This window comes from Galeopterus variegatus, unplaced genomic scaffold (genome assembly GCF_000696425.1).
Source record: "Galeopterus variegatus unplaced genomic scaffold, G_variegatus-3.0.2 Scaffold8075, whole genome shotgun sequence".
Classification (NCBI taxonomy): Eukaryota; Metazoa; Chordata; class Mammalia; order Dermoptera; family Cynocephalidae; genus Galeopterus; species Galeopterus variegatus.
The window spans coordinates 81,112-93,048 of NW_007734186.1; the positions used below are offsets into that span (position 1 = coordinate 81,112).

Genomic DNA, 11,937 nt, shown 5'->3' on the forward strand with positions numbered 1-11,937 from the left:
CGGGCTCGGGACGCGTCTACAGGCGCGGGAAGCTGATCGGCAAGGTGGGGAGCCCCGGCGAGGGCGCAGGGCGTGCGCCCCGGGCTTCGCGTGCACGTGTCGTGTGCCGTGTGTCCGCGCGAGTCTGGGGTCTGCATGGTGCTTGCGCGGTGGGACGTCCGGGGCTGTGGCGACCGGTCCTACGGTGCCGTGTGGGGTGGCGGGAACCGGTGAGTGGCGCGTTGGGCTGTGTGTCCCTGGGATGCAGGTCCAGGGTGTGGGTGTGGATGTGCGTGTCGGTGCCTTGTACGCGACTCTGTTGCGTTGTCTCCAGGTGTGTGTGTGTGTGTGTGTGTGAAGGTGTTGTGTACATCTCTGCTTTCTGTAGCCTTGTGTCGTGTGTGTTATGTCCAGGGGTTGTATTGTGTGTCTGAGTGTTGTGAATGTGTTCAGGTGTTGTGTTGTGTGTTTGTGTGTTGTGTCCAGGGGTTGTGTTGGTGTCATGTGTCATGTGTTTGTTCAGGTGTTGCGTGTCCAGGTGTTGTGTGTTTGTGTGTTGTGTCCAGGGTCGTGTTGTGTGGGTTTTGTGTGTATGCTCAGGTGTTGTGTGTCCAAGTGCTGTGTGTTTGTGTGTTGTGTCCAGGGGTTGTATTGTGTGTCTGGGTGTCATGTGTGTTCAGGTGTTTTGTGTCCGGGTGTTGTGTGTTTGTGTGTTGTATCCGGGGTTTGTACTGTGTCTGGGGGTTGTGTGTGTGACCGGGCACTATACTGTGCTCCCTGGGCTATACTCACGTGTATTCAGCTGTGGACGTGTCTGTGTGTCTGCGTCTTATGTGTCCCGGTGCCTTTGCCTGGGTTCGTGTGTTGTGTGTCCAGGTGTGAGGGAGCGAGCTGTGTGTCCTTTTGTCTCAGGGGTGTGTGTGAAGAAGCCTGGCCACACCGGGGTCCCCGGCAGCCCTGTGCCTCCGTGCACCCCTGTCCGCACACCTGTGAGCACCTGTCGGCTGAGCCGGCTCGTCCCCCTCCCTGCAGGGCGCCTTTAGCCGCTGCTACAAGCTGACGGACATGTCCACCAGCGCCGTGTTCGCCCTCAAGGTGGTGCCCCGCGGCGGGAGCGGGGCTGGTCGGCTGCACCCTCGGGGGCAGGTATGTACCCCTGATCAGTGCCGCAGGGGCCCCAGAGGAGTCCCTGCCCTTCCGTCCCACTTGTGAGCATGGGGTGCTTGCCAGTAGGTGTGAATCCTGCAGGGCGTGTGCACCTGCCGGGTGTGTACGTGGCGGGGTTTGCCCACAGGTGGAGCGCGAGATCGCCCTGCACAGCCGTCTGCGACACCGCAACATCGTGGCCTTCCACGGACACTTCGCTGACCATGACCACGTGTACATGGTGCTGGAGTACTGCAGCCGCCAGGTGCCCGGGAAGGGGCAGAGGGCGGGACACGGGCGGGGTGAGAGGAGCCGTGGGACCGCGCCGTGTCTGCCGTGCCCGTCTGTGTCTGCCCCTGGGTGCACCTGTGCCCTTGCCGTGCACGTTTTCTGCCCTCTGTCAGGGCGCACTCACCAGCACATCCTGTGTCACGTAGGGCCTTTGATGGCCACCTCTACTCACCTGTGCCTACCTATGCTCTCTCAACTCATCCACGCACACCTGGGCTCCTCTGTGTCCACCTGTGCCCACTGTATGACCACTTCATGTTCATCTCCGATCATCTGTCCTTTCTCAAACTCATCTGTGGCCATCTGGGACCCCCCGAATCCAGGTGTTCCTACCTGGACTCATCTGAGCCTGTGTGCACCTGAGCTCCCTTACGCTCCCCTGTGCCTGTCCCACAATCAGATATGCCCACCTTGGCCAAGTAGAACTTACCTTTGCTTTCTTGGGCCCCTTGAACTCCCCTGTGTCTGCTTGGCACCACCACTGCCACCTGCCGGTCACCTGCAGTCTTTGGCCCACGTGCTGAAGGCACGGAAGACCCTGACAGAGCCTGAGGTGCGCTACTACCTGCGGGGCCTGGTCAGCGGCCTGCGCTACCTGCACCAGCGTCGCATCGTGCACCGAGACCTCAAGCTCAGTGAGTGCTGGGGAAGGGGACCCGCCAGGGTGGAGCTGGGTAGTGGGGGTGACCCACCTGCCCTCCTCCACGGGCAGGTAATTTCTTCCTTAACAAGAACATGGAGGTGAAGATCGGAGACCTGGGGCTGGCTGCCAGAGTGGGGCCGGGGGGCCGCTGCCACAGGTGAGAGTGGCAGGCTCTGAGCAGTCTCTGGGTGGGCACAGGTGGGCCCTGGTCTGGCATGAGGACCCAGCCTTCCTGAGCCCCCCTTTATCCCCTCCCAGAGTGCTCTGCGGGACCCCAAACTTTCTGGCCCCAGAGGTTGTCTCCAGGAATGGGCATTCCTGCCAGTCAGACATCTGGGCACTGGGCTGCATCATGTGAGTGTGACCCCAGGAGCCCAGGTCTGGGGGAGGTGGGCAGGACTGCCCAGGTGGGACCAGGTGTGGGCAGGTGGGCGTGTGTACATATGTACAGGGAGGAATAAGTGGGGGATGAGCAGGTGGGAGCTTACACAGAACAGACGTGGACAGGTGAGTGGGGTGGGAGGCAGGTGGGACCCTCACCTGCCATCACTGGAGTGTGCAGGTATGAGTTGGCACATGTGGGCATGCACGTGGAGGGAGGGCAGGTATGACATATGGACAGGTATGGGCAGGTGGCAGTTGCTCAAGCAGATCAGGGCACGTATGTGCAGGTGTGAGGCATAGGCAGGAGTGGAGCAGGTGTGTACGGGGTGAGCCAGGTGCAGGCAGGTGGACAGACAGATGCTGCTGTTCTCTGAGAAGGGTGCACTGGAATGGCCAAGTGCGAGGGGATGTAGGGTGGGGGATGGGAAAGTGGATGCAAAGTGTGGACACAGGAGGGTGTGCACAGGTATGGCCAGGTGTATAGGTGTGTCCAGGTGCACACAGGTAGGTGTGAGCAAAGCCTGGACACCCAGGGCAGATGCAAGCAGGTCCCCAGCTTCCTGCCCCCCACCTGGCCCAGGTACACGGTGCTGACAGGCGCCCCGCCCTTCATGGTGGCACCCCTGTCGGAGATGTACCAAAACATCCGCGATGGCCGCTACCCGGAGCCTGCCCACCTATCACCCAACGCACGACGCCTCATCGCCCACCTCCTGGCGCCCAACCCGGCCGAGCGGCCCAGCCTGGACCACCTGCTGCAGGATGACTTCTTCACGCAGGTGGGTGGTGGCCACGGGCACGGAGCCCGTCCCAGCCCAGGCATGAGGTTGGCGGGATGCCTGGGCCCCTCTCATCCCAGGCCAGCACCCCAGGTGACCCAGGTGCTCAGGAGCCGGGCAACCTGGGCCAGGGGCTGACCTCAAACGCCTCCTCCTACAAAGGGCTTCACTCCGGACCAGCTGCCACCCCACTCCTGCCACAGCCCACCCGTCTTTGCAGTCCCCCAGCCTCTGGGCAGGCTCTTACGGAAGGTGGGCCGGCTGCTGCTGACCCAGTGCCGGCCACCCTGTGAGTCCCTCACTGGGTCACACCTGCCCACCTCTGCCCATATCCCCACCTGCCCGACGCCTCACCCACGTCCCCCGCACCTGTCCATACCTCCCACCTGCACGTCCATGATGGAGGTGGATTTGGGTGGCAGGTGCCTCCCCCCGCATGGGGCCCAGGCTCTGCCCCCCACAGCCCCTGCCTCCCTCAGGCCCCTGCACGCCTAAAGAGGCCTCAGGTCCAGGAGAAGATGAGCCCAAACCTGGTTCCATGAAGTGGGGCAGCAAGGTGAGAAATCGGGGCCGGGGGACACCTGGGAGCACGTGGAGGGCATCCCTAGCCCCCTCTAAAGCCCCTTCCTCCAGGCAGGCCTCCCTGAACCCCTGAACAGAAGCCCCGACCCAGCTCTGGGATCCCCAGGCCTGGACCCCTCCTTCTGGTCCCCCCTGAGCCATCAGGGCTGCGTCCCATCTGTGTTCATCTCAGTCCCCCAACCTGGAATTCCCCAAGAGCCGGCCCCAGGCCATGAGACCCTGCTCCCTTCCATTGGTTCATCCCATCACATGTATTGAGTGCCTACTGTATGCTTTGAGATGCTCTGCAACTGCATCCAAGAGGAAACCAGTTCCTTCAAGCGCTGAGCAAGGCGGGGCAGAGGGGGAGGCCAGAGCCCCTCACCCACCTCAGGCCGCTCCCCAGGGCTGGGACAGCCGTCACCCCGGCTCCTCCCTCTTCAGGCCTCCCTGTCTGAGCGAGTGACTCCCTTCCCTGAGGTCCCCATCCACCTGCTCGCACGAGGAACGCTTCGGAGTGAGCCGGCAGGTGAGCAGAGCCTCTGTTTCAGGCCGGGACTGCCCGTGGGGAGGGAGAACCTACAAGTGGGGGCAAAGGCCATACCTTGCGAGGCCTCTACTTTCCCATCTGTAAAATCGGGATGATGCCCAGAATTCATCTGGGTTTAAAATAAGATTTTCCTGGACGCAGGAGTCAGGAGGGGCACTGGTTGGAGGGGCCCCACTTGGTGGGAACCCAGGCCTGTCTGCCCCCACATAGGTCTGTCTCACCAGGGCCCGAGGGCAGCCCACGGCTGGAGGTGGAGGCGGCCATGAGAAGCCTGCAGCTCTGCCTGGACGCCGGCCCCCTGGGTAGGAGCGCAGCCCTGGGGTCACCTCTTCTCTTAGCGTCCAAGGAAAATTGCCTTCTTCCCCATCTGGGGCCCGTCTGGATAATTGTGGGGTTCCCCCTGGAGACAGGGAGGTGGTGGATATAGAGGGAACCTCAGGGCACAGTGACTTCAGACAGGCAGCTCGACCTTTTTGTGCACAGTACACGCTAGGGAAACGCACTCCGGACCAACACCGAGCGCGACGTCCATCGGCCACACGCTGAGACAGGACCCCGTCCCGTCCCCCAGTGTCCCAGTACCGTGACCCCTCTTTCTCTGCCTCCCCTCAACCTCCACCAACCCACAGCGTCCTGCCCAGGCCCCGGCTCAAGGTCTCCCACCTGGAGGCCTTTTCTTTATCAAGTGAATCGATTTAGCTTCTTTTTCTCAGCTTTTCCCTGACCCTGTAGCTCCACCTGGCCTCCGAACTTTAAAATGGGCTTTAAACAACTAGAGCCAATTTTTATTTTTTAAAACACCTTAATAAACAGTAAAAAATAATTTGAGATTTACAGGAAAGTTGCAAAGATAACCCAGAGTCCCTGTCTTCCCCCTGCCTTGTAACCAGGAGGGTGGTCGCACTAAAAAACCAATGTGGTAAGTTCCTCTAAACAAAGCTCCACTCTTTTTTGGATGTCACCAGTTTTTCCACTAATGCCCTTTTTTTTTTTTTTTAATCCCAGGATTCCTCATGACATGGAGCATTTTTTTTTTTTCAATACAAAAAATTAAAAAATTAAAAAATTAAAAATTAAATAAAACAAAGCCTTATGGTGTTTCAGACCTCGCAAGTGTTCCAGAATTACTCAGTTCCAGAGACAGCCTTGATCCCAGACTTGCCTGCACAGCAAAACTTAGTTGACTATTCCTGGGACTTATCAGCCTGCTAGTCCCCCATTAAAGCCCCCAAGTCCCTGCCCAGCGCTTGCCCGGGGCTGCTGAGCCCTGACCCACCCGGACCCCTGGCTCAGCCCACCTGGTCTTTGTACCCAGCCGCACAGGATCCCCCAGGAGAGCAGCGGCCCATCATCTGGGCCCCCGAGTGGGTCGATTATTCCAGCAAGTACGGCTTTGGCTACCAGCTGTCAGACGGGGGCAGCGGTGTCCTGCTGCGGGATGGCACCCACATGGCCTTGCGCCCCCCAGGAGGGTAAGTTGTGGAGCTCCTGTCCCCTGGGGAACCAGGCCCCGCCCCCACCTTTTTAACTCATTCCTCATTTATTAAGCACTTACTGCACACATCGCAGGTGCTCGCTGCCCAAAGGGGCAGAACGATGCTGAGCGAATGAATGACAGTTGATTTCAGGTGGTGCTTTTCTGAAGGAACCAGGCGAGGTGGCAGATTAGGCAGGGAGGCGGCTCTCAGTGGCATGGGCAGAGACGAAAAGGAGCCCATCGGGAACAGCATTGGAGACACAGGGAACAGCGTGTGCAAAGTCCCCAAGGTGGGACTAAGCATGGGGGATTTGCAGAACAGCAAGGAAGCAGGAGTGAGCCACGGGGAGGCGGAGAGGACGTGCCATCAGAGCGTGTCACAGGTCACTGTTGGGTTTGGGACTAAAGAGGAGGGGTCCAACTCATGTTTTTAATGCAACCTTTCTGGCAGGATTAACGCAGGGGACCAGTGGAGAGGTGGCTGTACTATCCAGGTGGCCTGGGCTGGTGGTCCCGGTGGGGGCATGAGAGTGGGTTGGCATCTGGACTTTGTTGGAAAGCGGGAAGGATGGAGCAGCCATCGGCTGAGGTGGGGAGATGGCAGGAGGGACAGGACATGCTGAGAGGCCAGGGCTGGATGACAGACACGGAGTGGTCAGTGTAGAGCCGGTCCTTTTGGTTTTTTGGCGGCTGGCTGGTATGGGGATCCGAATCCTTGACCTTGGTGGCATAACCCCGGGCTCTAACTAGCTGAGCTCACCAGTCAGCCTAGAGCTGGTCTTCAAAGCCACTGACCAGGGGGTTGTAGCTAAATGGGAAGGTGCCCAAGGCATGGGGTGCCCAGGACAGAGGCTCTGACAACTGCCACTGCCATGTGCTCCTGTCCCCAGCCAAGTTTGCTACATGCCTAACCGTGGGAGGCTGGAAACATTCACCCTAAGGGCTGTGCCGAGCCCCCTGGGTGCCAAGCTGGCCGTCCTGCGACTCTTCACGCGCTACATGCAGCAGCGGCTGCAGGAGGTGAGGGCCGGGTGGGGCTGGGTGAGGGCTGGGAGGTGGGAACACCCCTGCCCCTGACCGATCCCCATGGCTGAGTCTGCCCACAGGAGGAGGCCCTGCCTGCACCACCTGCCAGCCCCAGCTTCTGCCTGCTGCGCTTCCTCGTGTCCGAGCAGGCCCTGCTGCTGCTGTTCAGTGACGGGACGGTGCAGGTGAGCGGGCAGGGCTGGTGCCTCATCCTCGGTGGCCCCCGGGTTGGTGGGGCCAGGCCTGGGCCACCAGGATGTTCTGGTGCAAGCTTTTGGGTGAGTCCCAGGAAGCATTTGGCTCCTGCAAAAAAAAAAAAAAAAAAAAAAAAAAAAAGGGTTGGTTTTTAAAGGAAAAAAAAAAAAAAAGGTTGGGTTTTAAAGGAAAAAAAAAAAAAAAGGTTGGGTTTTAAAGGAAAAAAAAAAAAAAAGGTTGGGTTTTAAAGGAAAAAAAAAAAAAAAGGTTGGGTTTTAAAGGAAAAAAAAAAAAAAAGGTTGGGTTTTAAAGGAAAAAAAAAAAAAAAAAAAAAAAAAAAGTGTTGGCTCTTAAGTGCAAAAACTGCAAAATCAAGAAAATAAATGACCTTTTTAAGTGGTGGCAAAATGTAATTTGGTCATCTCTGTGTGTGGTTCCATTTAGCAGCAATCAAAATGCCATTTCATTGGAGAATCACTTTCAGGTGAGAGGTCTCCTGAGCAGCCATGGTGATTCCTGAGAAACCACTGCCAGTCCTCAAACAAAGTTTAAAAGAAATAGTATATAATATAATAATTTTCCTTATTATTATTATTTTTAAATTTTACAGTAAAAAAAAACAAAAACACTAAAAACCTCTCTATCCAGATTAGGGTGTAGGATTCTGTAACACGCTTGTCCTGACCTGGCTGGGGTTTCCACCTGCCTCACAGCCCAGAGACTGATCTCGATGGGGGGACTGATATTCCCAAGGTCACAGTACTAAGAGTGGGAGTCTCACTGGGTGACTGTGGGCAGAAGAGTCCCCGTCTGAGCCTCAGTTTCCCTGGCTGTACAGTAGAGCTCTTGGCCTCCCAATTCTGAGTTCTTATGGGTGGGCAGGCACTGAGACCCAGGTTGGGAGGGCCAAGGTGGGGGAAGCCCAGGGCACCCTTTCCCCCTTGACCTCGGCTTCTTGCCCTTGGCAGGTCAGCTTCAGTGGAGTCCAGTCTCATCTGGTGCTGAGGGGCGAGGGTGCAGGGCTGATGCTCACCCACTGGGAGCATGGCCGTCCTGGCACCTCCTACTCGCTGGGCGTCCTGCGGAGCCACGGCTGTTCTGCAGCTGCCCGCCAGCACCTTCACCACGCCCTCCGCATGCTGCAGAGTAGCTAGTGTCCCCGAGGGTCAGAGTGGACCTCTGCATGATGGTGCCAAGGACCCAGGCTCCATTTCTATTCCTGTTGCTCCTCCAGAGGGGATGTCCTTGGGGAGAGTTTGGGGGTCACACAGGAGGCATGGGAGAATGGGGATCCTTGCCTTATGGCATGACTGTTCAACCCTGCTTTTGTGGGCTTTGTTCTTTTTTCATTAAAGAAAACTTAACACTGTAGACTGTCATCTGCCTGTCTTTCGGGAGGAAGAGTTTGAGGAGCTTCAGCAAGGGGCTACTCAAACCCGGAGTGACTCTGAGTCTCTTTGTCACAGAGATGAGCTAGATTTTCACCAATGCAGAAATTAGTACCAGAAGTGGGGTTCTGACATAACCCCAAAATCTAAAAATATGGGACATTTGCTTAAAGAGTGGATGGTAAGAAAACTGTTGTTGGAGCTGGAAAGATGTTGACCCATGTTATGCAAAGGGTTTGGCAGAACTGTCACCTGCAATAACTCGGGACGTGGATGATGTGTTTGTTCACAGAGCTGTCGGCTCTGGGTGGATGGAGCTACTTGTTATGGACCAGATGAAGAGATGACCTGATCAGCTAACCAACAGAATTAGACAAGTCAGAAATTTTAGTCTTGCACAATTGGAAAAATCAATTGCTTCCTGACCCCAAATGGCAGGAGAGGGGATTACAGAAGCCTTCAGGCTGTGTCCACCTGGTCAAGCTTCCCAGTGGAAGGAAGTGACCTGGGCAGATTGTGAACAGTCTGAGTCCTCTGCCGACGTTCTTGACCATTGGGTGTTACTACCTCTGGAGATGGGAAGTCCTGGCCCATCTTGTCTCTGGACATCTGTGCCTTTTCCATGTGGGAAGGGGACACAGGCCACACAGGGTCACCCAGCACCCCCGAGCCCTCACACAGCCCAGCATGCACAAGGCTGCAGGGTGCCAGGAGGGGGGAGCTGTTGTCAGCTGATGACTGTCAAAGACACTGAGGCACCGGGAGGGGCTAAACTGTGAGAGGGGTGAGCCAGGAGGAGGATAAAATGAGGGTGTTCACGGCGACAGCATCTGTGATACTGAAAACACTGCACACAACCTGAGTGTCCAGCAGTGGGGGACTCATTAAATAAATATCTGGTAATGCCTCTGGGGGGTGGTCAGGGTAGAGAAGGGGGGAAGACCCCCAGGGGGCATTAAGGCAGGCCGAGGGTTTGGGGCTGATGATAGAACAGTCACCATCACCCACACCATGACTTCAGTCCCCATTAGAGCTTGAGGCTGTAGTTCTCAGTGTGGGTTTCTGGGCTGGGCTCCGGGTGTCCATTCTGGTGCCCAGAGTCGGATTCTACGCTGGAGAATGTTCTCGACACCGGGTCAGGAGACCCTAGCCCAAGTCCCAGCTTTGCCACTTACAGGCATGCCCAGGCCTCAGTTTGCCCACCTGTTTAACAGGGGCACATACTGTCTAGGATTCCTACCAGCAGCGTGATTCTGTGTGAAATCCAGCTGCAAAGCGCCTCTTACCAACCCCAGGAGATTCATGGTAAAAGAGGGTGACTTGGAATGTACGTGTCACTCAGAGGAAAGGTGTGCCACCTGCCACTCCCCAGATATATACAGTATTCTGAGGGGATCGGTTCCAGGACCATCCCCTGAGGATACTAAAATCGTCAGATGCCCAAGTCCCCAACGTAAAGTGGCATCGTCTATGAACATGACCTGCGCGCATCCTGCAGACTCTCCGTCACCTCCAGATGACACGTCATGCCACACACGACGCAAACACCGTGTGAACAGTTGATATACTGGATTTTTATTTGTATTCATATTATTTTTTCTTTTCAAATATTTTCCATTTGCAGCTAGTTGAGTCCGCAGATAAGGGGGGTACTTTGAAAATTTCATGGAAAGGTTCATATTAGCTTTAATTCTGTATTTCCATGAACTTTTGAAGTACTTGTATCCAGGTACGTGTATGTATAAGACACTCACGGAAATGTGCACGAGTGGACATTTATTGACATTAAGGAGTTACTGTTATTTTTTAAAAGTGTGTAACATTGCCATTTTGTTCTTAAAATGCCCTTATCCTGGGCTGGCGGGTTAGCTCGGTTAGAGCGTGGTGCCAGGGATCACCCCTGTATTGGCCAGCCACCAAAACTAAATGAAATGAAATAAAATGTCCTTATCCTTTAGAGTGGTCGTTTTCAATGGGGGTGGGGCAGTGATTCTACCCACCAGGGGACTCTGGGCGCTATCTGGGGACATCTGTGGTTGTCACGACTGGGGGTGCTCCTGGCATGGAGTGGGTGGGGACCAGGGACCCTGCTCAGCACCTGCAGTGCCCAGGCCACCCCGCCACAGAGAAGGATCCAGCCCCAGTGTCCACAGTGCTGGGGGAGGGGAGGAGAGACCCTGGTTTAGAAATAAGAACTGAAATATTTACAGACACGACGCTTAATTCCTAAAACATATTTCCCCTGTAATCAGAAAAAAAAAAAAGTAATGAAGCTGGAAACAGCTGTCCTGGGAGAAGCAGCACATCCCAGCGCCAGGCAGAGATCACACACAGCGGGCGTGGGTAAACGTCCCTGTACATGTCCCTTCACTGAGGTTGATGCATGAGAGAGGTTGGGGGTGACCTCCAGCCAGAGTCACAGCAGTACCTGGGGTGCCCCTTCCCAGCCCTGCCAAGGCCCCTGTGTCCTGCGGGCACCCGCTTGCAGGCAGGACATAGTCGTAGCTCGGACTGGGACATGCCTCCAGACACCTTCCCCGAGGCCTTGTCTCTTTTGAACGATTTCCCATCAACTCCAAAGGTAAGACGTGAATGTTGTCTCTTTGTAACAAAGCTGCAACCTAACAGTTCAAACTCAAGTCCCAGTGGCCACCACCTCCTGTCCCCGGGTCCCGTCCATTTCTGGGGAGGTCACAGGACAGCTATTTTCTTTTTTTCTCCATTTTCATGCACTTACTTTCTGGTAGAAAATTAGTAAAACGTGAGGGGGGCCCGTGCTTTTCGCCCTGGCCACATGCTGGCTGTGTCTGCACGTCTGTGGGCACGGATTCACCGTGTCACTTTCTGTGGAACGAGGGGGGAGGGAGAGCTGGCGTCTATGACAGGCGAGGGCGGGGGACCAGCCGTGAGGTCACGTGCCTTGGTGTGGCCAGACCTGGGAGGTGGAAGTCGTCCCAGGCGAAATAGCGGAGAGGACCCAGGAGCCTCGGGCCCAGGAGGAAGGGCGTGCGGGCGGCACAGGGGCAGGCGGGACGAGGGCCCGCAGGAGCAAAGCCGGCGTCCGGCAGGAGCCTCCTGGTCTTTTTACTATTGAGCTGGAACTCACACAACACACAAATCAGCATTTTAAAGCGAACAGCTCAGTGGCATTCGGTGCATTCGCAACGCTGTGCAGCCGTCGCTTCTGTCCAGTTTCAAAACTTCCATCACCTCGTAAAGACACCAAGTCCCCATCAGCCGTCACCCCAGCCCCCGAAATCACAACTCCACTTCCTGTCTCTGTGGATCGGCCTGTTCTGGACGTTTCATGTAAATGGAGTCACACACGTGTGGCCTTTCGTGTCTGCCGTCTGTCACTGAGCGTGACATGCTCAAGGTCATCCACATGTCAGAGCCTCGTTCCTGTTCATGGCTGAGTCATGTTCCTGTGTGTGGACTGTGTTTGTCCAGTTGTGTTGCTCCATTCATCTGCTGATGGTGTCACGATGATTTGCTTTTGAATGACAGAAACCCTCTTC

The 11,937-nt window shown here is 56.2% G+C and overlaps 1 protein-coding gene across 1 annotated transcript; it reads left to right on the forward strand.

Annotated features, from left to right (window-relative positions):
- Positions 1-8: 8 nt before the first annotated feature.
- Positions 9-8,400, forward strand: PLK5 (polo-like kinase 5; the record flags this gene model as incomplete). Its single annotated transcript, XM_008592594.1, is given in 15 exon segments — positions 9-44; positions 1,012-1,125; positions 1,274-1,390; positions 1,922-2,051; positions 2,129-2,216; positions 2,318-2,413; positions 3,024-3,222; positions 3,385-3,511; positions 3,702-3,778; positions 4,228-4,312; positions 4,558-4,635; positions 5,649-5,752; positions 5,755-5,805; positions 6,917-7,021; positions 8,000-8,400. Coding segments are annotated over 15 exon segments (1,593 nt in total), but the record flags the coding sequence as incomplete, so codon positions are not given.
- Positions 8,401-11,937: the final 3,537 nt, after the last annotated feature.